Genomic DNA, 25,996 nt, shown 5'->3' on the forward strand with positions numbered 1-25,996 from the left:
CTTAAAACCTAATTAAGTAACACTTTCAAACTTCATAAGTTTCATTCTCTCTAAAAACTACCGTATAATTAATTTGATTCAAGTTATAAATTTGACTTGACTAGCAAAGTGTATAAAATACCTCCTATAACCAAACATCCATTTCATTTACATAACATAGTATTTATGAATAGTTCTAGCGAAGGTATGGGGCGATTACGGGAAGACTGTTTACAAGAAAAGAAATTGTAGCTTAGCTAGTAGTTTGCTAATGAATGACTGGCGCTTAATAATTATCGATCTTATGTATAGTATACTGTATGTTGACATCATAAGACCACAAAACATGATCTCATACGTTTATAAGAACAATTTCCTGACTCTTGGAATGAAGAATAATGAATATAGGAATGAAGTTTTGACCCTTATTGCTATAGTTTTAAAGTTCACATCTTAGTCTTGAAGTAGCCTGGTTCGCAGTTGCAGTCGTCGTCCGATTTTATCTGTTTAAAGATAATAATTAAAATTATTCATTTGTTACAGCTAAATTGTTTGATTGTTGATAACAAGAGGCACAATATTGTATGCGTGAAATCGATATTATGCACGCAAATAAAGAAACAATATCAAAATGGCGAAATTACTTTTCAAAAGGTTACCTTTAGTGTTAACTAGAGGCGGAACATTCAATGCGTGAAATAATGGCGGACGGACTCCTGTAGCTTAATTCCTAGTTTCACCATAGTCTGTTAGATCATTAATACCCCTGTTACATTATAATGTCATCTATTATACGTCATCTTCATATTAAATTTTTGACAGATGTGTCAAAAGTCAACAACTAATACCTTGTTATAATCTAACAGAGTATGGTGAAAATGCTATTTTTGCTCATTAAAACTCCTACTCTTATGGCCACCATTTTCATATAGTTTCTGAATCTGCATCTGCAGCACTATCAGTGACTGACCATAAGGAAGTGATGCGTAGCCAGCTCATGAGCCGCGGGGCGCGCCTCGGGCTCGTGCGTGAGGCAGCTCCGGCAGAACGCCGCGCCCTCCGCCGACAGCGAGGGCGGGGGCTCGGGCCGCCCGCCCATGCCCACCACGAACATGATCTGGTAGTTGCTGTGTCTGATGATGATAGCACTAGTCACTAACCATGAGGAAGTGGTGTGTAGCCAGCTCGTGAGCCGCGGGGCGCGCCTCGGGCTCGTGCGTGAGGCAGCTCCGGCAGAACGCCGCGCCCTCCGCTGACAGAGACGCCGGGGGCTCGGGCCGCCCGCCCATGCCCACCACGAACATTATCTGGTAGTTGCTGTGTCTGATGATGATAGCACTAGTCACTAACCATGAGGAAATGATGCGTAGCGAGCTCGTGCGCCGCGGGGCGCGCTTCAGGCTCGTGCGTGAGGCAGCTCCGGCAGAACGCCGCGCCCTCCGCCGACAGCGAGGCCGGGGGCTCGGGCCGCCCGCCCATGCCCACCACGAACATTATCTGGTAGTTGCTGTCGTATTCGGAGAAGGGACGCTGGGGGGGAGATGAAATGGGATTAATTAATTATTGATTTAGAACCTCTTGAAACCACAGTCATGCACTGTCGCTAGCGGTAAAGGTATAATGCGGCCACACTATTGTCATTATATGTAAGTTTTACGGTAGCGGATAACTCTGCGGATGGAATAGACTGTTCAGATAGTCATCAGAGTCTCCGCTGAACATAGATTTGGTGTGATACTTCCATACTCCATCTTGCATTTACATTAATATTAAAAGATTTATTTTTACAAAGGTTTATTTTTATTAGGGCCGGTGGTTCAGGCCTTGAGACTATCAGATGTGAGCAAAAATTACAAATAATAAAGAATTGATAGGTAATAATCTAATGCACTAAAAATACCAAAGAAGAAGGAAATGTTAACCATACCTTCCCGGAGGCCATTTCAGTGACAACGCATCCTAGAGACCAAATGTCAGCCGCGCGACCGTGGCCTGAAGACTTCATGAACACTTCAGGGGCCATGTATGCTGAAATAAAAAAATACATTAATGTTAAGCATGAAATAATTAATTTTGGATGTATTACAAAGCCACCGGCCGCCATCAAGCCTCAGAACTCTTCCTAATCGTAGCGATGCATGGGTTTACGAGTGCTGATTCGAAGAGTCTTCTTGTAAACTCTAGCTCACACTTTAGAACTATAGCATACTTTGACGAGTTCGATTCAATATACTTGGATGTGCCGCGTGTTTTGAAACTATACAAGGCCAGAACGCAGAGGTTGGGACTGCTCGCGTATATTTTCAAATTAAAATGGTGCCATGATTTACTTGAAACTATACAAGGCCATTACGCACTAATCGCGTATATTTTCAAGTAAGTTGGGCCAAAATTATGGCTTGAAAATATACTGCAGCAGTTACCACTGCGTACTAATCGTGTATATTTTCAAGTGCCAAGCGGCAATACGAGCATTTGAAACTATACGTGATTAGTTACCAGGTAGCCCTTTTCAATTGTTGCTCTCTCTTTCTTTCATGCGAAATAGTAATAAGTCTATTGCTTTCTAAACATTGCATCATCATTCCGCACTTGGCATTGTTTTCGATACGTGTTTTTTGTTTACACCGTACAGTTAAAAATTAAATTGAAGAACTGTTGTAAATAGTAAAAATGATCTCAGAAGACGGTGTAGAACAATTCATAAAGACAATTACTTACGTTGAAATCAAAACTTGATGAAAAATATGTAATATGAATAAGTCCAAGTAGCAAAAAGTCAACACCAATTGATCCCAATTTTTTAAAACATTTAATTTAGTTGGTTATAATAATATTTTGATGCGCTGTTAAATGTACTTTAATATTGCCGACGGCGTCATTAAGCTAGTCTTTTCCGTTCAGGAGCTATCGTCATTCTAACTTTTTCATTGCTCGTGAGTGTAGTAGGTATTACTCTTAATTCATATAAATAATAAGATATTAGTATTCTTACTTGCAAGTATGATTGCTAATTAGAGCTTGTTCATCTTTATTTATTAACATTCTATAGGTATGACAGGCATAACAAGTAAATTGTAAGTATTCATGTAGTACATGTACCGAAATAGTTAAGTAAATCAGAATCAGCATGTAGGTATAAATTATATGCGACAAGTACGCCAATCAAGCAATGTGCGTAATAGCATTGTATATTTTCAAGAACGATTCAGTAAATCCCAACTTGAAAGTATACGCGATTAGTACGCACAAATCGTGTATATTTTCAAGTAAAATATAATTTTTTTTCACTTGAAACTATACAGTGCTAGTACACTATGGGTGCGTTCTGGCCTTGTATAGTTTCAAAACACGCGGATGTGCCCGGAAGGAAATATTTGTCGTGAGTGTATATATCGGATGCCCTTCAGCCCGCTGGACTGTACGTCTAGTACAGGTTTGATAGTTTGCCGAAAACTATAAAAGTTTCAGTTTTCTCGCATACGAAGTGGCGCGTCTAGCGGAAACTATCATGAAACTTTTGACAGATAATTTATGCAGGTGACAGAAGAATACGAAAACTTTTTTCGTTTACATAAATGCAAAACTCGTAATAGAGGCCCTGAATTTTAAGAGGGCTGTTGATATAAGTGTTACTGACCCTGCGTGCCGACGGTGCCCTGCAGCTCGCCGACGGCGGTGGTGTTGGCGCGGATCTTTACGGCGCACCCGAAGTCGCCCAGCTTCAGGCAGTGGCCCTCGTTGGTCAGGAATATGTTGCCGCCTGAAAAAGATAACACAAATTGTGGAAAGTAGTAAAATATCTTATACAGAATGGCCCTGTACATATGTCGTGGTCTAACTGCCAGTTTCAATACTCTATCTATCCATAGCTGACAGTTTCTATCATACGGTTTTGGCCATTGACAAAAGAATAAAGAGGACATGCCATATCAACGAAAAAAATGCGCTTACCTAAACTTCGGTGTCAATTAAAATGGCGGCTTTTTTCTTGAAAAATGTAAACAAATTGTTTGACAGCTGAAGTACCTTGTGTTTGGATGTCAATCTTGGTCAATCAACATGGCGACCGATCGCAATGTTGTAATTTTAGGCAAAGACAAAACTACTGTTGTCCTTTTTTACGTACGATAACACCAATAAGTTAAAAAGAGACGACGATATATTTTTAAGTACCGATTTTTATGCCAAGTCCTCTTTATTCTTTTGTCAATGGTTTTGGCACACAAAAAGTTGCATTCTGTCAAAATCCTATGAAGGTAACTGTCAGCTATCGATAGAATAGCAAGGACTTTGTATTATAACAGGGGCGCGATTCACATCTCAACCGAAATATTTGTAAAGCGATACGAACGAGTTACGAGATGAAATCCGCAATGTTTAAAAACGCGATTCATAGCACACATACTTTGATCTCGTTTTCATATCGCTAGTTCGTATTGGGATGGCTTGAGTGAAATGAATGAAACTATATTTTTTTTAATTGCCATGCAAAAATTATAAATACTACCACTAATTGTTTTAAATAATTTTGTTCCTACAATATATTTTGTTGGAATTAGTGTCGATAGCAAGTATCAAGAAATAGCTTTTTAATTCAACGTTGAAGAAATTCATAACCTGTGGCACTTTTGACAGCCGCCATGTTTTCTCCATAAAAACATTGATTTTCTTTGCTCATTTTCGTGTCAACGTAGTTTTTTTGGAAAATAAGAAGAAAGGAAGTTTAACTTACTTAGAGAAATACGACTGAGACATGTAAGTATCAATGTATTAACCTATTTTTTTTGAAATATAAATGTTACCGGTTGTAGTCAAGAAGGTATTGTAATTTACGATGTATCCAATTTCTGTTTTGAATTGTTTTAGAAACACAAGCAGCAGCCGATGTGCTTGAGTAGCAGAAGGAGCAACTGCGCTGTGAGAGGGCCACGGCTTCAGCCCTCACAATGATAGCTGATTAGCTGAAGTAATGAACAGACAGGCTGCAGTCAATGAGAGGCTTCTTGAGGAGGGGTTCCTCATATGGAAAAAGGTAGGTTATTCCTAAATGTTTGGCTAAATAATAGAATAGAATTTAACTTCATTGTTACCCCAATAATGTCTTAGGAAAACTGGTGTTGAATATTTATGTTACAGCGTAGTTTTGTTTAGTATCTGTCTGTAATTTTTTAGAACAATATCATACTGAACTTTTCATTTTGTCTTTTCTAGGCTAATGAAAGGAACAATCAAGACCAGACTTAAAGTAAAATAATACGTATACATAATTTATAATATCGGAATAAGTACAAAATATTTTTGTAGGTATATGTTTTAACTATAAATTGAAAATCCACAGATTTTAGCGGCGACGCAGTTTCGCGACCAGTGAAGCTCTGGCTCCGCGACCGGCGTGGAGCGCGCGGTCAGCGCGGCGCTGCTGCGGCTGCTGCGCGGGAGGATCCCGTCCCTGCGCATGCGCCTGGCCTTCAATGACCTCACGCCTCTCTTCTTCCTCTTCTTCATGCGTCAATTCAAACAGAGGAGCACCTGTGATTACTGATTACCTAAGTTCCTATATACAATAATAGTTTAATAATTGTTAACAAAATATTGTATATATAAGTATTAATAATTACTTATACAAAAGGCTAAAAGCATTTTGTACCAGCCAACCTATAGGAGAGAATATGAGAAAAATAATAAGACTTTAATCTTTGATTGCCATTATCTGTAGCTTTATTAAGTGGTAAAGGGACCTAATTACTACCTATATTTTTTTAGTATTTGTGATAATTCATAGAATTTATTAGTTCTATCAATAAATAAAATATACATGCATTACAATGTTCAATAATTCATTAACTTACAATTTGCACACTGAGGGAATGTGTATGCTTTCGGTTAAAATATTCTTCCTCATTCTGCGAGGGCCTCAGGCCAAAACCCACACCAATCAAATAAATATCACTAATACAAGCTTACTATAAAGGAAAATTACGAATTCGGTAAAGATGGAAACGTATCTCGTAGGGACGGCTGTCCGGCTGAAAAATGGCTTGAAGATCTTGGAGAGATGCGTACAAGGTCAATTTCACTTTTAGCAGTATTTTCTGAAAACGATTTAACAATTTCACCCTTTTCTTCGAAAGTTTAAAATCGCTAAAACGTCAAAATATGACAGATAAGCGATATCAAAAAGTTCAACAAAAATGACATGAATCGCGTCATTCTCCATTCCGTTCATTCATTTTGCGATCTCGAAACGATCTTACTATGTAGCTTGTTTTTAGTGCCATGTGAATCGCAATTTCATAGCTCGTTCGTAAAAATCTGAAAACGAGATGAAAACGAAGTTGTTTTTTGTGACACGAATCACCCTCCTGGACTGAGTACTGCCAAAATTTTAATTACTAAAACACGTCGTAAGCTGTTGTAATAAGATTCAATTTGGCAATCAACGTTTTAAGAGCCAAAACGAGCCGAGCGAGATAGCTAGATTAAAGGCCGTTTGTCCCTTACTAACGCTTGCCATCCCAAAAAAAAACGTGATAATTGGTAGAAATTATTTGATTTGATTTGAATTGAAAATGTTAGATTTTTATTTCAAACAATGATTTAATTATCATACGAACTCTAAGCATAACTTATAATTAAATAATAACTTTAAACTTACTAATAAGATTAAAGTTATTATTTAATAAGATATTATTTTGTATCGTACCTCATAATATGTTAAACCTGTCATTATTTCAAACACTTGGTAGTATTCTTTTTATTACCTCATGCCAACCCTTTCATCTGTCATGGCGGTTTGTTTTGAATTTATTTGTTGTTGTCTTGTCATACCCATTTATTTTTGCAAATTAGTAAGTTTCATTGAAGAAATTGAGAAAAAGTGCTGTGTACAAGTTTGTAAAAGTGAATCGTGTGGTGGTTGTGGCATATTATTTTACAGGTAAGCCGAGAAAGGTAATGTTAGATTTATAACAAATAGGGTAACCATGCGGTATGACATTACCTATTACCTAGCTTCCACTGTCTGCCCGTCTGTCTTTCAATGTGCCATGACTAACTATATATATTTTATTTCTTTGTCAGATTTCCCAAGAATGAAGATAAGAAAAAAATATGGCCAGCCATCCAGATTTTGTTCCGGTGTCACAATAGATCATCATCATCCAGTTCAATGTAATGAAGAACCACACATGAGTTCCAGTTGTGAAGGCATTAGCTAATTCATATTTAAATTTTAACATACTTATTCCATAATGGAAAATCTAATTCCTTAAAGAATTTAGGCAGTAAGATTGGCCTCCGGTAGAATTGTATAAACAATATTGTTTAGCCATGTTTAGTAATAATAAAAATAAATTAAATAAATACAGTGTCTTTTATTTGAATTTGTCATAATCTACTATATCTCATTCCACGGGGAAAGACATTTGATAAGTCAAAGTCAAAACAAACAAAAACTAGACTTATTCGAAAGTAATAAGGGTTCTGTCAGATGTCTTTCCCCGTGGAATGGGATATAAACTATCCTTGATAATCACAAAATAATTTTATTTGTCATAGCCAGCAATCCCGAAGATATATATATCTCCGATATACGCAACTCCGAAGAGTGACTAAGATTTTATCGACCTATGGTAGCGATTGTTTAGTAGAATTATCCATAAATTGTTTACCTATAAAGCAAAAATAATTTTTTTCGGTCCCAATTTTTGATCACTGTAATATTTATATTATTACAACAAGTCCCCAAAGTCCCACGTAACACAAATTTCGTGGTCACCTTATTAGAAAGGGACAAACGGCCTCTTTACTACACCTCCTGCTCGGCTCGCTTTTGGGTTCCGAGTACCCAGTCCTGTTATATATACAAAGTCCTTACAATAAACCATGACCGAAGGCGATCAAATCTGTGAACAAATCCGGAAATCCGAATACTCTATGCAATGAAGCTGTCATTTAGTATGTAAACTAATATTTTTACACGAAACGAACGCTTTGCCAACTTGATTGAGTCTAGTGAAAATTGAGAATGCAACTAGTTTTTATAAATCGGTGGGCCTTTCTGGCCTACCACCCCGCCAGAGGGGAACGTCTGCCTATGTCGTCTCCAGACCATTCATACTCAATGATATAAACTATCGCCGTCCTTGATAATCACAAAATAATTTCATTTGACATAGACAGCATCCCGAAGATACATATATATCTCCGATATATGCAACTCCGAAGAGTGACTAAGATTTTGTCGACCTACGACGGTAGCGATTGTTTAGTAGAATTATCCATAAATTGTTTAGGTACCTATAAAGCAAAAATATTTTTTTTTGGGTCCCAATTTTTGATCACTGTAATAATTATATTATTACAACAAGTCCCCAAAGTCCCACGTAACACAAATTTCGTGGTCACCTTATTAGAAAGGGACCAACGGCCTCTTTACTACACCTCCTGCTCGGCTCGCTTTTGGGTTGCGAGTACTCAGTCCTGTTATAATACAAAGTCCTTGTAGAATAGAGTTATTGAAAATTGCAGTAAGAGACACAAGGTGAAAGAGGACATCATTACGAGCATCAAGCTCAGTTCACACTATAGAATCAATGGAAGGAAGAGAATGCTATTAGCATTAAAATCTAGGCACTAAAACACCCTAGGTTCACGTCGATTATACACGTTCTTCTATACTCTTGGTATACCAAAAAGAGACTCACTCTTAATATCCCTATGAGCGATCTGCCGATTATGCAGCTCCAATATCGCGCTGACGAGTTGCTTCGTATACTTCCTCACGGTGGGCTCGGGCAGCCCGCCGGAGGTCGCCACCAGCGCCTCGAGGGACCCCTCCACGCAGAGTTCCATGAAGATCAGCATTTCTTCCTGGTGGGGAGAGGAGTTTGTAATGGATATTGAAATATACTAAAGTGGAATTTCTCCAAACGCTAAACATATTTAGTAGCCTGTCAAACGTCTGTAAGTTAGTACGAAATGAATTTAAAATTTTATTTAAATACAATTTTAAATACGTTTACCGTTTGGTTAAAGTGACCCTAAGTGAAACGCCTTGATATTAATTAAATCAACTTTTAAATACTGCGCACACGTTTAGTTTTTTACAGTCCAATCAGAAAGAGGGAGATATCCTAATGTTGGGGAAGTGGCCACGGAAAGATAATGACTGTCTAAAAAAATTCAAGGATCAAAAATTGGGGGTGGTCGACTTGGGCGGCTATAAAAACAAACCTAGAAGGCATAGTAAACTATTTTTGGAACACAGCGTTGCGTGACATGCTTGCTGGGAATGTTACATTACACTTCGTAAGTATATATTAAGTACTAGCTGTTCCCGCGAGCTTCGCTTCGTCTTAAAAAGTTTTCCCGTCTGAATCCCGAGATAAAATGTAGCCTATGTTCTTTTTCAGGGTCTAGAAGTCTAGACAATATGTATACCAAATTTCATTTAAATCCGTTCAGCATTGATCACTATGTACACAGTCACAAGTATACAGACTGACCCGGTGCAGCTCGGCGCCATGGTAGCGCACGAGGTGCGGGTGCGTGACGCCCTCCAGCACGCGCAGCTCGTTGCACGCGCGTGTTGATCACTGTGTACACAAGTATACAGACTGACCCGGTGCAGCTCGGCGCCGTGGTAGCGCACGAGGTGCGGGTGCGTGACGCCCTCCAGCACGCGCAGCTCGTTGCACGCGCGTGTTGATCACTGTGTACACAAGTATACAGACTGACCCGGTGCAGCTCGGCGCCGTGGTAGCGCACGAGGTGCGGGTGCGTGACGCCCTCCAGCACGCGCAGCTCGTTGCACGCGCGTGTTGATCACTGTGTACACAAGTATACAGACTGACCCGGTGCAGCTCGGCGCCGTGGTAGCGCACGAGGTGCGGGTGCGTGACGCCCTCCAGCACGCGCAGCTCGTTGCACGCGCGTGTTGATCACTGTGTACACAAGTATACAGACTGACCCGGTGCAGCTCGGCGCCGTGGTAGCGCACGAGGTGCGGGTGCGTGACGCCCTCCAGCACGCGCAGCTCGTTGCACGCGCGTGTTGATCACTGTGTACACAAGTATACAGACTGACCCGGTGCAGCTCGGCGCCGTGGTAGCGCACGAGGTGCGGGTGCGTGACGCCCTCCAGCACGCGCAGCTCGTTGCACGCGCGGGGCAGCCGCCGGTCGCCCGCGCCCACTGCGAGCTCCTTCATGGCGAGCAGCTGACCCGTCTCCGTGTTGATTACTGTGTACACCTGGGGAGGGATAACGGTAACATTAGAACGAAGATTTTGTAAGAATATTCAGGGGATATAGGGAATGATTTGACCCGAGCCACGTATCTATTAAATCTTATTTACGATAGGCGGAACCTAGTCAGCAACTTACAGCTAATCTGATAGACCATCCTCTTAGGCGTGACAAACGCTATTCCAGCTGTATCTGTCACCGTCATGCTTAGAAGAACTTATCCATTGCCCGCATCTGACTCCAACACCCTGCCTGCCTTGTTGCCGCGGAATCTAACCACGGCTCTATATCATTAGCTTATGTAGCATTAAATGTAAAAATTGCATGGCAGCTTCCCTTTGTTCGGTTTTTTTAAATCTAAAGTAACCTACCTAGTTTCTATCCAGATCCACAGTAGTAGAGGAACCTATGATTGCAAGTTTCACATCGTCCAACGACGTCGCGCTTATTTCTTTGGGGACCCGATTCGCTCATAATTTTATTATTCCCCTAATGTGCTCTCAGGTTCCTTACCTTCCCGAAGGTCCCCTGTCCTATCTTCAGCCCGCGCTGCCACTTGAAGGTGACCTGCCGCAGCTTGGGCTCGTAGCTGTGAGCGCCCGCGGCCGACTCCAGCACCCTGCCTACTGCCTTGTTGTTGCGGAGCGCCGAGTCACCTCGAATATCGGGCGACAATGGACGACATCGCCCGGTGTTTTGTGTCCATTTATATTAGTTCAATCGATTAAATAGCAGTATTTAATCGATTGAATGAATCGCGGAGAATCGTGGGTTTGTCAACATAGATAAAGATCCTATTTAGCGGGCGCATCACACAAGCCTATGATTTCGCGACGTTGTGAGACATGTTTATGTTTAGCAAGATTTGGCAACGACACGCTGTCTTCTTTGGGGTCCCGAATCGCTCGTAATTATTCCCCTAATGCCGCCTAATCTTACCTTCCCAAACGTCCCCTGTCCTATCTTCTTTGGTATCTCTGACATCGCAAGTAATTTTGACCCCTAATGTGCTCTCAGCTTGCTTACCTTCCCGAAGGTCCCCTGTCCTATCTTCAGCCCGCGCTGCCACTTGAAGGTGACCTGCCGTAGTTTAGGCTCGTAGCTGTGAGCTCCCGCCTCCGATTCCAGTACCCTCCCTACTGCCTTGTTGTTGCGGAGCGCCGAGTCTCGGGCCGAGTCCAGCCGTTGGATGGCGTCTTGGACGCGGCGGCGGTGCACTGGAGTTAGGAGAGAAATTTATGTTTATTTCAGACACATATAATAAGATTCGATTCATAGCTCAATCGCTCAAATAGTAAACAGTTGGTAGTAACAGAAAATAGCGGATCAGTGAAATCAATATTTAAACAATATTCAGTTCGACAGTTCTAGACAGTAGACAGTTAAACAGAAAATAGCGAAACAGTGGAAAAAATAGCAAAAAAGCAGCCTCCCTCACTTCCTGCCTTGGTGAAACATAAAAGAAGCTTTTCATTCCTGATTCCTGAATTTTTCAACAACCTCAATAGGTGTATTCCGCAGTGAAGTGTATTCTGGTCGTTATTTATTTATTTATACTTTATTGCACAATTTACAATAGTAATAATGTACAATCAGGTGGACTTAATGCTAAAAGCATTTTCTGCAGGAGATACAAAGAACAAAAACTACGTGTGTGCAATAGGAAAAAAATAATAATAAAAAATGTCGTTACTGACATTACGTAATGTTTCTAAATAAATACTAACTGGAAGTCTCAACTCCATGGAAGTTGAGCACTGGCTCTGGCTCAGTGGGAGGCGTGGGCGGCGTGGGCACCCCAGCCCCCGCGCCCACGTACACGCCAGGCGGCTTTGGACTCTGTGGAGAAGAGGGTAAGGGTCAAATTTCATCACACTAGAGGCCCTACTTTTCATGCGAGAAAACGGATACTTTCATAGTGCTGGGTACAGAATGCTGTAACGGTTGGGAGAAGCCTACATCCAGTCTTAGACAATGAGGATATGATAATAATATTCTGAGCAAACTACTTTTTGATTTTTTTTAAATCCATACATAAATGGCAAAGTTATATAGCGTCCTGCCCGTGCTCGGATTCAGTGCTATGACGTCACCCGCTCGCGGCTGGGACTGGCAAGCGTTTTTTGAAATACTACAGTTAAATCACTGTATCTTCGTCATTTCTTGTCCGATTTGGATATTTCTTTCAACATACTCCATGGTTTTTTACTGCCATCGATCTACATACTTAACAAAATCATGACTGATCCTCATTCTCATTCATTTTCACCTGGTTTCACACTCACATGTTTCCTGGCGTGGTGGCGGCCGTGCTGCGGCGAGGCGGCGGGCTCGGCGGCGCGCGCCGGGTCCCGCGAGCCGATCACGTGCGTGATGCAGCGGTCCATACACTGCTTAAGGTCCTGTGAGGAAGAAGAAATTGTTGAAATTAAACATTGGTTCGAATTTTTCTTTTGAAGTTACAAAGTCGATTTTGCATTTCGCTTATGATCTCTGTCAAGATAGGATCTCCAATTAACGAGACGAGACTGAAATGACCTGCCGACAGCGCATTACATGACTCGTCTAAATACTGTTGTGCAAAACCTGATTAAAGAAAGTTAGAGTCTTACCTCAAACTCGACATCGGTGAGGTATTTAGTGTTGTAGGGATCACAGGCAAGCATGAGAAATTCTAGGCCTTGATTGGCCCATCTGAAACAACAAAACGATAATAGATTAGTAATGTTTCTATAAGTCTTGAAAGAAAAAAAAACCGGGTTGCTAGGTTCTGTAGTTTATCCTAATCTTTTGCCGTTACTATTCATTGCTTCGTTACTGATGACATAAGATTCTAGAATAAACCGGGAAACCGGAAGTTTTAAAACTAGGCTCAGAAAGAACCCACTTTTGTTCGATCCATACGTGTGTATTACCTAGGTCTCAACCCTCTTCCTCGCTCACACCGCTCAGTCACAAACTTCATCCAGCACATGGCGAACTGCACGACCCCGCGCGCCGCGCGCCGCGCCCACTGCTCCTGCGCCTGGGCCAGGGCGGCGGCGCTGACGCTGGGCGGAGAGGGCTGGCTGAGTCTTCTTCAGCCTATAGTAGTCCATTGGTATTGGACTCCCTATCTAAAGCTTTCCGCTTCGAATCTTTTGGGACCTATTGTAATGCATCCTACTAATTTTATCGTCGTTTCTTACTCATTCACGGAATAACGCATAATTATAGAAAGCCGAAACCCTGGATTGACACATAGATACCTACCTATGCTGCTTTTCATCCCGGATTTCCCACTAGAAAAACTTTTAAAGCGAAACAAAGAATCTGGCAGCGGCTAGTTTAGGATACTATTTAGTTTATTACCTAGGTCTAAGCCCTCTTCCCCTCTCACACCGCTCAGTGACAAACTTCATCCAGCACATGGCGAACTGCACGACCCCGCGCGCCGCGCGCCGCGCCCACTGCTCCTGCGCCTGCGCCAGGGCGGCGGCGCTGACGCTGGGCGGGGAGGGCTGGCCGAGTCATGTCTTCAGCCTATAGCAGTCCATTGGTGGACGCACTCTCTATCTAAAGCTTTCCGCATCCAATCTTTTGGGACCTATTGTAGTGCATCCTACTAATTTTATCGTCGTTTCTTGCTTATTCACGGAAAAAGGCATATAGTAAGCCGAAACTCTGGATTGAAACAATAGCTATTTAAAATACTAGCAACGCCATCTGTTGGTCACTAGCACGCAACAACAACATATACTTTTCATCCCGGATTTCCCATAGGAACTGGCATTGGCTAGTTTAGAATACTATTTAGTTACATATAAGCATAGTTTATTACCTAGGCCTCAACCCTCTTCCTCTCTCACACCGCTCAGTGACAAACTTCATCCAGCACATGGCGAACTGCACGACCCCGCGCGCCGCGCGCCGCGCCCACTGCTCCTGCGCCTGCGCCAGGGCGGCGGCGCTGATGATGGGCGGAGAGGGCTGGCTATTGATGTATCCTAGCCTATCTATAGCAATCCATTGGTGGACGCACTCTTTATCTAAAGCTTTCCGCATCCAATCTTTTGGGACCTATTGTAGTGCATCCTACTAATTTTATCGTCGTTTCTTGCTTATTCACGGAAAAAGGCATATAGTAAGCCGGAACCCTAGATAGAAACATGGATACCTACCTATGCTGCGGACGGACTCTCTATCTAAAGCCTTCCGCATCCAATCTTATGGGACCTATTGTAGTGCATCCTACTAATGGTAAATTTTATCGTCGTTTCTTACTCATTCACGGAATAAGGCATATAGTAAGCCGAAACCCTGGATTGACACATGGATGCTGCTTTTCATTCCGGATTTTCCACTGGAACACATTCTAAATCGAAACGAAGCATCTGGCAGCAGCTAGTTTAGAATGCTTTATCCGAGCCTTATTAAGTTTATATGCAGCATATATTACCTAGGTCTAAGACCTCGGCCTCTCTCACACCGCTCAGTGACAAACTTCATCCAGCACATGGCGAACTGCACGACCCCGCGCGCCGCGCGCCGCGCCCACTGCTCCTGCGCCTGCGCCAGGGCGGCGGCGCTGACGCTGGGCGGGGACGGCTCGCTGTTGGAGAGGAGGAGCTCGATGGATGACGGGATCTGTGGGGAAGAGGGGAATTGCGGTTTGAAGGTTCTCTATTTAGGTGTCAGGGGACAAACACTACATATAGGGTTTGTTACCGGGGTGACAAGATAAGCGTCAATCGCTAACTGTACTACTACTTTCTGCCGGACGTGCATAAGGAACTGGGAAGCTTATTTCATGCACCCCGTTTCGTTCCGTATTCAAGGTTATTCTTGCACATGATTGGTTTTAAGCTGCGTACAGACCGGCCCAACGAACGCCAACGAACGGGTTTCACTGACCTTCGTTGCTGTAATCTGCCCTGTATTATGTATGATAAATATCCATCGTTGGGATAACCGTTGGCGTTCGTTGGCCCGGTCTGTACGCAGCTTTAAGTTCTTAATCCAGCCAATTACGGACAGTAGACTCTTGCCTGTGATTGGCCGTAATAAGAATGTAAGGCCAATCACGTTCAAGAATGACATTATTTACCTGTGTCTGCGTGGCCTCGCACAGTGGGTCGACGTCGTCGGTGGTGCTCTGCGCGCGCATCTAGCCAATCACGCGCAAGCTTCACTAGATACTTGTCTGCGATTGCCCGTTATAAGAACGTCAGGCCAATCACGTTCAAGAATGTCATTCCGTACCTGTGTCTGCGTGGCGTCGCACAGTGGGTCGACGTCGTCGGTGGTGCTCTGCGCGCGCATCTAGCCAATCACGCGCAAGCCTCACTAGATACTTGTCTATGATTGACCGTAATAAAAACGTCAGGCCAATCACGTTAAAGAATGACATTGTGTACCTGTGTCTGCGTGGCGTCGCACAGTGGGTCGACACTGTATGTACCTGTTAGTGGCCCTGACCCCTGACTGCTATGCCGGAGGTCCCGGGTTCGATTCCCGGCTGGGGCAGAGAGTTGTTTAAAGACAGATATTTGTACTCGGGTTTTGGGTGTTGATATTTATATTTAATATGTATCTATCTATGTATTTGTGTACATATATCAGCTGCCCGATACCCATAACACAGGCTCTGCCTAGCTTGAGGTCAGATAGCTGTGTGTGAGATGTCCCCACATATTATATATTAGATATATATACTGTATGTACCTGTGTCTGCGTGGTGTCACACAGTGGGTCGACGTCGTCGGTGGTGCTCTGAGCTCGCATGACGCGGGGCCTGCCGCGGGATACGGAACTGCTTACTGCCTTGTGGATCTCGCGGTGGATCTGTTAAATAGTTAGTTTACGAGTTAAAATATTGTGCAACATAGGTATGCTGTAGGGCACAGGGTACTTTCTACACCAAAAAATGTATTACGGCAATATGAAACTTGTATATTTATTTCGGAATGGCATTATTATACAATCGCTACATCTACAAATAAGTAATTATGTATATATTAATTGGCTTTGGATGGCTTACATAAAAAGTATCTATGTAACAAAAAAATCATGACAAACTAACTGCTGAACCAACTAAGAAAAAATGCTGTGAAAGTACCTATTATAAATGCGTATTATAAAAATAAGTTATTATCAAAAGTATCAATCACAAACACTGCAAAAAAGCTTATAAAAACACAAAACAAAAGTTTACACACACAGTACGCCTGTTTAAAAAACACATAAATTAATATTAGAACGCATCTGCAAGAAACAATGAAACAAAACAGCATCGACCACAAAATCAGCTAGCGCTGAAAAAGCCCGCCACCAAAACGACAAATTCAAAAATCGAACGACAACTTTTTAAACCCCACAGATTAGTTTCTTTCGTACCAGGGGGTTAAAGGATTCGTGTATGAGGACCGTTTCCGGACGCTTGCGTCTCATGGGGACCATTTCCGGACGCATTGGCTGAAGGGACGACGGTCTTTGCCTCCCGTTTGTCTTCTCATTCGCTCGGAATGGCTCTTCCACGAATTTGTACAGCTCTTTGTGTAGCTGTGGAGTTTGTTAGTAAGAGGTTTATAATTATATAAGAGTAATAATTGTTATTTTTATACATATATTATATATATATATATATATTATGATGTGTATAAATAAGAGTTCTGTATAATATGTAAGAGGTAATTTTTGTAAATAATTGAGAAATACATAGCTAATCTAATAAAATCTGGTGCATTGTGCGAAGTGGTATTAAAATCTTAAAAACTACAACATAGTACAATCAGCGTCATAACATAGGTATACACTTTTTAACCATGAAACTCATAAACCGCTTATTCATTCATTCAAACACTGTATGGTATACTGCATCTTTGGATAACTTTTGTAAAAAAGTGCTAATTATAACGCTGACCGTACTAATCTGCTATTCTGTGCCATTACAGTGTACAGTGTACAGCCGTACTAAACACTCTAAACCAACCTTAAACTTACAACATGCGTCACATTACCTCAAAACCCAGCCGGAACACCTGTAGAAGCAGCTCTCTAAGCCTCGCGTTGACATTCTCCACCAGTTCTTTTGACAGTTCCGCCGGCACGCGCCCGCTGCGCTCCACTATGCTGATGGTTTGTTGGACTATGCACTCCCGGTAGGACATTAGGCTCTCCTGAAATGGGAATTGAGTTGAATTAACATAGATTTCAGGTGAATAGCGAGAGTACGGCTCATGCATGACCTACTTATTTCTGCATATTGGCCAAATTACATAAGTTGTTCTTAGCGTGCCTGCATCTTTTAAATGAAAGACAGTGAGTATTCACAAATATGTTCTCCATCTCTGTTCTGAAGCCTCTCCCGTCACAGCTAGTACAATAAGTGTATATGTCGCAGGCAACTGGTTTAATCTTCTGTTTGATTGAACCACTAGCCCGTTCATTGGATGGCGCTGTTCAGTTGTATGACTAGACCGAACGTTGATTGTACAAGCGTCACAAAACGTCCAACTAGTTAGCTGACTTAAAATCAGTCAGGTGGTGAATAAAACAAATATGGCGTCTAACAGCTAACAGCTGACACAAATAACACACTATATTGTGAGTTTTTTGCAAATAAATTAGCTTTAAAGTGCGTTATTTGTGTTAAAATAGTGTGAAAACATGAATTAACCTATTAATACGCCGCGGGCGGATAGTTTCAAAGAAAAAAAGTGGCGAAACTGGATAATTATGAACAACAATATGAAGGTACGTTTATTGTTATTGTTTAGTTAATTTGTGAGATAAGAGCTTTGTAACATAGTCTTTTTGTTGACTCTTGTCAGGTGATGTTCACCCTAACCACACATTATAAAGTTGCTATACTATATCCCATTCAACGACTTCGCTGAATGACGTTCAGTCAAGACGTCGAACGTTACAATCAACGACTTGACGAGTTGTCCTTTAGTCATACAACTGAATAGCGCCATCCAATGAACGGGCTAGTGGTTCAATCAAACAGGAGATTAAACCAGTTGCCTGCGACATATACATAGTTTTAATGAATGGTTCAGCGAGTCTACTCACTAAGATATTATCTCTATCTGCTGTGAAGGCGAGCGGCGGCGGTGTAGCGGTGCAGCGAGTTCAGTATTTTTTTGTTGTTCCTACATTTTTACTGCCATCTGTCGGTAGTGGACGGTACTTGTAGCTATTCTAGTGACTATACTCACAAATATCTTCTCTCTCTCGGCGGTGAAGGCGGGCGGGGTGCGACACAGCTGGTACACGCAGTGTCTGCACTAGTGAGTGGCACAGCGTAGATACTGTGCGCCTCGCGACACAGCTGGTACACGCAGTGTCTGCACTAGTGAGTGGCACAGCGTAGATACTGTGCGCCTCGCGACACAGCTGGTACACGCAGTGTCTGCACTAGTGAGTGGCACAGCGTAGATACTGTGCGCCTCGCGACACAGCTGGTACACGCAGTGTCTGCACTAGTGAGTGGCACAGCGTAGATACTGTGCGCCTCGCGACACAGCTGGTACACGCAGTGTCTGCACTAGTGAGTGGCACAGCGTAGATACTGTGCGCCTCGAGACACATGGTACACGCAGTGTCTGCACTAGTGAGTGGCACAGCGTAGATACTGTGCGCCTCGCGACACAGCTGGTACACGCAGTGTCTGCACTAGTGAGTGGCACAGCGTAGATACTGTGCGCCTCGCGACACAGCTGGTACACGCAGTGTCTGCACTAGTGAGTGGCACAGCGTAGATACTGTGCGCCTCGCGACACAGCTGGTACACGCAGTGTCTGCACTAGTGAGTGGCACAGCGTAGATACTGTGCGCCTCGAGACACATGGTACACGCAGTGTCTGCACTAGTGAGTGGCACAGCGTAGATACTGTGCGCCTCGCGACACAGCTGGTACACGCAGTGTCTGCACTAGTGAGTGGCACAGCGTAGATACTGTGCGCCTCGCGACACAGCTGGTACACGCAGTGTCTGCACTAGTGAGTGGCACAGCGTAGATACTGTGCGCCTCGCGACACAGCTGGTACACGCAGTGTCTGCACTAGTGAGTGGCACAGCGTAGATACTGTGCGCCTCGCGACACAGCTGGTACACGCAGTGTCTGCACTAGTGAGTGGCACAGCGTAGATACTGTGCGCCTCGCGACACAGCTGGTACACGCAGTGTCTGCACTAGTGAGTGGCACAGCGTAGATACTGTGCGCCTCGCGACACAGCTGGTACACGCAGTGTCTGCACTAGTGAGTGGCACAGCGTAGATACTGTGCGCCTCGCGACACAGCTGGTACACGCAGTGTCTGCACTAGTGAGTGGCACAGCTGGTACACGCAGTGTCTGTACTAGTGAGTGGCACAGCTAGTAGCACAGTGAGTGTACTCACAAAGATCTAGACGGTCGAATGGCGTAGTGGTTAGTGGCCCTGACTGCTATGTTGAAGGTCCCGGGTTCGATTCCCGGCTGGGGCAGATATTTGTTTAAAGACAGATATTTGTACTCGGGTCTTGGGTGTTGGTATTTATATTTAGTATCTATCTATCTATGTATTTGTGTAGATATATCAGCTGTCCGACACCCATAACACAGGTTCTGCCTAGCTTGGTGTCGGATGGCCGTGTGTGAGATGTCCCCAGATATTTATTTATTTATTATTATTATCTTCTCTCTATCCGCCGTGAATGCGGGTGGCCTAGCAGTGCAGTGCAGCGAATTCAGTATTTTTTTGTTGTGTGAGAAGTTGTGCGCAGGAACGTATTAAAATATCGATTGATGTTGGTTGTAAAAGAAGTCTTTTATTAAATATGTCCGGTGCTTATATACCTATATTAATGCTAGCGCAGCACTACATGCTTATGTTGCAGTTCATTCTAACTACTAGCCAATTTGCAGATACTACCATGCTACACCTCCCCTTTAACTTCCTTCACCCTCGGGGTAGCGAAAGAAAAATAATTTCAATGTTAAAGAAATTATTTTTCAAACCTATAAGTTATGATAGTACTTGCAATTACAATATTGTGATATTCTACTCTACCTAAATGCATTGTTATAAATAAAAGTGCAAGGCAGAGCTATTGTAAAATGCTGACAAGTTTCCTAGTGTTAGATTGCTGTATGCTATTAACAAATTCTTGAACAAAATAATGACCTGGATAATTGCTATTTACCTGTCTTTAAATTTAATTTTGAATGAAATCGTTACAACAAGTTACACACACACACATATTTTATAACTAAAAATGAACATGTAATATAGAAACTGAACATGAAAATTTCTGTAAAATAAAATGTCACAATTTATACATGAAGTTTTTGAAAACACCTATAATTCGATAAAAAAATAATAAATTACTGATACATTTCTGAAACAAATATAATCGCATCTAAATATGTGTAACCAAAATACATATTACTTTTATACCTTTTAACTTCTTTATTTATCTTCACCTATAAGTACCATTTATAATCTAAAATAAACCATTATCATAATAATAACACAACACAACATATTATAAAGTACGTAAGTACCTATATGACATACCATTAGTTACATTATTAATATGACATGACATGTACAGAGTGATTCATTTCCTAGGCTTGTTATAACTGTTCTATAGTCATCCTTTCACATTTAATTTTACTCATTAATTTATTTACTTGAAAATAGTTCTTATCTAACTAGTGTCACGTTAATTAAAAAAATATCTAAATACAAAATCAAATACCTACTACAACTTCAACGCAATTTACTTGAACATTCCTATCGTGGTATCGGTATCGGTACATTTTCCCCATTCATACACATTTACACTTTTGGTTTTTAACCCATAATGAGCATCCTGTAGCTCTCAGTCATCACTCTGATTACTGACATTCTGAACTCTGGGAAGTGAGAACTACCGTAACATTTGGGTGATGAAACCAATTGCTAGTCAAAACTCCTTAACCTTTGTGTCCTCAATCATTCATTCTAATCTTGTATACTATTCACATTAATGCCTTACTACTAATTAATATTATTATGTCTTTCACTGAGGGCACGATAGTCCAAACACTATGATCAAGAACATAATTCTCCTAGGGCTGTATCTCTACACCCTTAATCTACTTTGTGGGCATGGTCACCCTACTTATTGGCATATCAGGCCACCTATTTTGTGCACCTGTATAATATAAAATAGAGCCGCTACAATTTAAAGCAATGGCCTCCAATCTGAGCTCCTCAACTCCTTATTATATATTTTACCAATGTACCGATCCATAAAACTTTCTATTTCACAACAAAAAATATCATTTACCTACTTATTAATTCATTTACTGAAAATCTCTATTCAATTGTCATTAGGTAGTCGGTTTTACTAACTTGACCTAGAAACTTTCTGCAGTCATTCAACTCTGAATGCATTACTTACATATTTATTAGCGATACCTAACTTGTATGCTATTTTTAGAATACCTATTCAAATGGTTATGTTTTAGAAGAAAAAAAAAATTTACTCGTGATTTGTGACACTAGATATTACAATTACTTAAATGCGAGATTAAACCCTTGTTAAAAAAAATATTTTATCAAAATCAAAATCTATAATTCTAATCCTTCCTGAATTAATTAATTTGACTCACAGTAACAATATAATGATGACGGCTGGGCGGACGTGACGCACGATGACACTGATGATTGCTCGATGCACGTGGTTGGTCATCTTCTTGAGTTGGCCGGGATAACCCTGGTCCGCTTGATGGCCGGGATAGCCCTGACCTGTTCGAGCCGGGATAACCCTGACTCCTCGTCCGGTCGCAGTATTTCTTCGTTTTTTCTGGTCTCACTTGTACATGTTTTCTTCAAGTCATTCACCGAGGTTGGTTGCCTTGGTGCTGCTGGTGTTTATTCTTGGCACTGGTACTGCAGGTGTTGGTGTTGGTGTGCTGGTTCTGGTCTGTCGGCCGAAGTTGATCATCTTCGTGGGCCGACCGGCGCCGCTACCAGCAGCGCCGGCCTGGCAAGGTCGCCATGTGAGAAGTTGTGCGCAGGAACGTATTAAAATATCGATTGATGTTGGTTGTAAAAGAAGTCTTTTATTAAATATGTCCGGTGCTTATATACCTATATTAATGCTAGCGCAGCACTACATGCTTATGTTGCAGTTCATTCTAACTACTAGCCAATTTGCAGATACTACCATGCTACAGTTGTTCCTACATTTTCTATCCGCTTTCACTGCCATCTGTCGGTAGTCACCGCTACTTGTAGCTACTCCAGCGACTCACAAAGATGTTGTCCCTCTCCTGTGTGAAGGCGGGCGGGGTGCGACACAGCTGCTAAATATTATAGTGTCTTTACTAGTGAGTGGTACAGCCAGTAGTACAGTGACTATACTCACAAAGATCTTGTCCCTCTCCTGTGTGAAGGCGGGCGGGGTGCGCGCGGCGAGCACTCGCGCGAACTGCACCGTCTGGATCGCCATGTCGCGGTGCGACGCGTAGATACTGTGCGCCTCGCGACAGAGTTGGTACACGAAGTGTCTGCGAGAAAGAAAGAAACAGTTACTTGACATTTAGTAATATGTAAGTCAATGAAATTGACGAAAGAAAACAAAGAGGATCCGGCATTAACATTGTTACTTAAAAATATATCGTAGTCTCTTTTTAACTTGTTCCAAACATTCAAGGAAATTTGCCGCCATCTTAGTTGACAGAGTTTAGGCACGCACGTTTTTTTCGTCAGAATGTCAAGTCCTCTTTTTTCTTTCGTCATTGGCAATGACAATAAGATATACTGACAATGACAATAAGATAAATTAATATACATACATACGAACGTACAAATGAAAATAAAATAATCCGCCGGAGCTTTAATATCCACGTAAAACCACGTACCAATTACCTATTTGTAATATTTATTGTAGTTATGTAGACAAAATATGTATTTACTAACCTCATAGCCTCAACGTCTTCCTCATCACTGGGGTAGTCCTCTTCCCTCTTGGAAAAGTCCTTGAAATTGTCCGTGAACTGTTTCAGCAGCCGGTCGATTTGGTTACACACAATGTCCCTGTGAAATGAAGTTAATAATATTATAAATAATTATGTTTGGATTAGGTTATTATAGGTTATAAACATGATTATGCGAGGTACTAGAGACACATGAATCACATGAAGCTTAGGACCGCCAAACACCAAAAGATGTAGTGGGGATACTTGGCGAAAGGCCAGAATCCTTGGTAAATTTCACAGTTTTCCTAAGCTGCGTAGACCAAAGTACCAGAGTTGCATGATTCAGGTGAAGCTAACTGACATCATTACAGGCATGCATTTGACGAGCTTCACCATTCAATTCAATTCAATTCAATTCAATCATTTATTGGTAATAACTTAAATAATATTACAAGTCATTTACATAGGTATAGGTAATTGGTAATTATGCACTAGGTATAATTAAGTTACTTATACAATATAACATATACTAGCTAAAGTAGGTAGTTATATAATTTTATTCATAAAGTAGAAGCATTGATAGTTAGGTATTTCTTTATACATATAAATAATTTAGTTATTAGGTAGTACATCTATAGTTTTTAGGTATTACTATTAAGTAACAATATTTCAGCATTATTTGCATATTTGCATTGTGTTTTAGTATGATAGTATCTTATTTAAAAGCTTTATACACACTGTTTTTCATCGTTATGAGAGTTACTGTTGGTAGTAGGTACCAATAGTGCATGGGGTGGCGAGGTGAGGTCAAAGAACTCATTTATAGTATAGCATGCCGAATTAAGCAACATATTTTTAAGTTTTTTTGTAAAGGTGGCCTCATTTGTTTCGTTTTTAATGTTCTCAGGGATTACGTTATATATTTTTGGTCCTATTATGTGGATGAGTTTATTAGACTTAGTTAGCCTGCAGCCGGGACAGTACAGCTTATCTTCACGGCGAGGGCAGGTGTTTGGACGAACATCCTTGTTTGTTGGGAAAAGGCTAAGATTACGCCTTACGTATTTAGCTATTTCTAATATGTATAGACACGGCAGCGTTAATATTTTGAGTTTTATGAATAGTTGCTTTGCTGGGGTGTCCCAAGGTACGCCCGCCATTATGCGCAGTGCACGTTTCTGAGATCTGAAAGCACGTCCTGCATCAGTTGAGTTGGCCCAGATATCGACACCATAACTTAGTATTGAGTGGAAATATCCAAAGTAGGCTTTTTTCATGTTATCTTCAGACAATGTAGGTTTTAATCTGCTAAGAGCATAAGAGGCTGATGATAGTTTAGAACAAATATTGTCAATTTGCGGTATCCACGTCAGGCCGGAATCAAAGGTGAATCCTAGGTATTTGACTGTGTCGACTTGAGGGACTAATAAGTTGTTACAAACGATGTTCAGTTCATGGCCTCTGGTTTTTCTCATTTGGAAGTGAATTATGTTTGTTTTTTCAACGTTTAACGCCATTCCGTTGGCAGCGAACCAGTTAGATAGTGGTATTACTATGCACCGGTATTACCTAGGTCCAGCCAGGTCCAGCAGTGGTTCTTGTTTGATAAGCAAGGTACCAGGAGCACATGACTCACGTGAAGATAAATCGTGCAGAAGCATGATCACAGGATCCGTTCAGGACCGTGAGAAATCCGGTTAAATCTACCAGGTGTGCATGACTCACGTGAAGCTAACAGGTGCGAGCACGGCGACGCACTTGACTCTCTTGGCGATCCTTTCCGGTCGTGAATCTCCATGAAAAGAGCCTATGCCTTCAGTAAGCTACTATGTCTTTTGAGCAAGGTACCAAGAGTGCATAACTCACGTGAAGCTAACCGGCGCGAGCACGGCGACACACTTGACTCTCTTAGCCAGCCGCGCGGTGAACGCCCACTCGTCTTGAAGACACGCGCGCGGGAGGAAATTGGCCGCTGAGATAGTCGTTAGGTAGGAGAGGTATTGCTGGAATGTGAATATGGATAAGTAGATTAAACAAAACAAGACGTTAACTGCGGGTGTTATAATCATGATCGAAAGATAAGAGTGGATTCGGAACGCGTCCTTGGCGTAATAGACCCATAGACCAACGTCCCAATGGCGTCGCGTGGATTCCACATTCCACAGTAATTTTGTCAGCCAGTCATTTGCCATAAGAGAAAACGGTGAGCTTACCTTGAGCACATTTTCTATGGTCGTATCGAATGTAGTTATGAGGAGAATTAGCTGTTCCTTCGCTGCGTCGCTGGCTGGATAGCTGCAACAGTAAATTATACGATAAATAGAACAGTTTTGGTAATAGTAGCTATTCTGCAGACAGAGATTAAAATTTTAACGCTGTCAAACTATAAATTTTCCTAACGAAAAAAGGAAATTTACGGGAAAACTCATAGAGTCAAATTTTAATTAATAGAATCGACTTCAATATGCACACGAGTGTAATCCCCGAAGGGGTAGTCAGAGGTGACTTGAACTTGAAAGCCATTGCACTCAAGCAATAGGTTGGGAGCTATATTACCATTTTGGTATAGGGATAAAATAGGTTTCCTTACTACATATGTATTGCTTTGTAGTCTTAGTTAGTATTTATAACACAACTGCCTAACCTTATACACGAATACTACGACTACACATAATATCTAGTCTGAGAGAATCAAACTCACCCGTCCAAGGCGGTTTCAATGTTGCGCACAAACACGGCGCGGATGTCCGTGGCTATGTCGATGCCCTCCTTCAGTTCGTGGATCATCTGCAATTCAAAACACTATGCTATAAATAGTCCTGGAACCAAGGAA

General features: G+C 41.8%; 1 protein-coding gene and 1 long non-coding RNA gene across 3 annotated transcripts in view; one reads left to right on the top strand and one right to left on the bottom strand.

Moving 5' to 3' along the window:
* The window catches only part of LOC105387876 (mitogen-activated protein kinase kinase kinase 4), a 44,957-nt gene continuing 18,961 nt past the window's right edge, over positions 1-25,996 (bottom strand). The window contains exons 15-32 of the mRNA XM_048621565.1: positions 25,865-25,950; positions 25,377-25,458; positions 25,030-25,166; positions 23,165-23,281; positions 22,611-22,752; positions 17,227-17,385; positions 15,932-16,051; positions 14,667-14,854; positions 12,841-12,922; positions 12,514-12,630; positions 11,956-12,067; positions 11,255-11,445; positions 10,069-10,233; positions 8,688-8,853; positions 3,620-3,742; positions 1,907-2,007; positions 1,330-1,509; positions 1-482 (exon numbers count right to left, since the gene is read on the bottom strand). Coding sequence (XP_048477522.1) covers positions 426-482; positions 1,330-1,509; positions 1,907-2,007; positions 3,620-3,742; positions 8,688-8,853; positions 10,069-10,233; positions 11,255-11,445; positions 11,956-12,067; positions 12,514-12,630; positions 12,841-12,922; positions 14,667-14,854; positions 15,932-16,051; positions 17,227-17,385; positions 22,611-22,752; positions 23,165-23,281; positions 25,030-25,166; positions 25,377-25,458; positions 25,865-25,950 — 2,325 coding nt within the window. The 3' untranslated portion in view covers positions 1-425. The remainder of the gene's footprint in view (positions 483-1,329; positions 1,510-1,906; positions 2,008-3,619; positions 3,743-8,687; positions 8,854-10,068; positions 10,234-11,254; positions 11,446-11,955; positions 12,068-12,513; positions 12,631-12,840; positions 12,923-14,666; positions 14,855-15,931; positions 16,052-17,226; positions 17,386-22,610; positions 22,753-23,164; positions 23,282-25,029; positions 25,167-25,376; positions 25,459-25,864; positions 25,951-25,996) is intronic.
* On the top strand, positions 4,288-5,805 carry LOC125488599. 2 transcript variants are annotated; one of them, XR_007266328.1, is made up of 3 exons: positions 4,288-4,737; positions 4,849-5,014; positions 5,321-5,805. It is a non-coding gene; the product is annotated as an uncharacterized LOC125488599 (long non-coding RNA). The 2 variants fall into 2 exon arrangements; XR_007266327.1 differs by having other exon boundaries at positions 4,288-5,014.

This window comes from Plutella xylostella, chromosome 6 (genome assembly GCF_932276165.1).
Source record: "Plutella xylostella chromosome 6, ilPluXylo3.1, whole genome shotgun sequence".
In the NCBI taxonomy this organism is placed as follows: domain Eukaryota; kingdom Metazoa; phylum Arthropoda; class Insecta; order Lepidoptera; family Plutellidae; genus Plutella; species Plutella xylostella.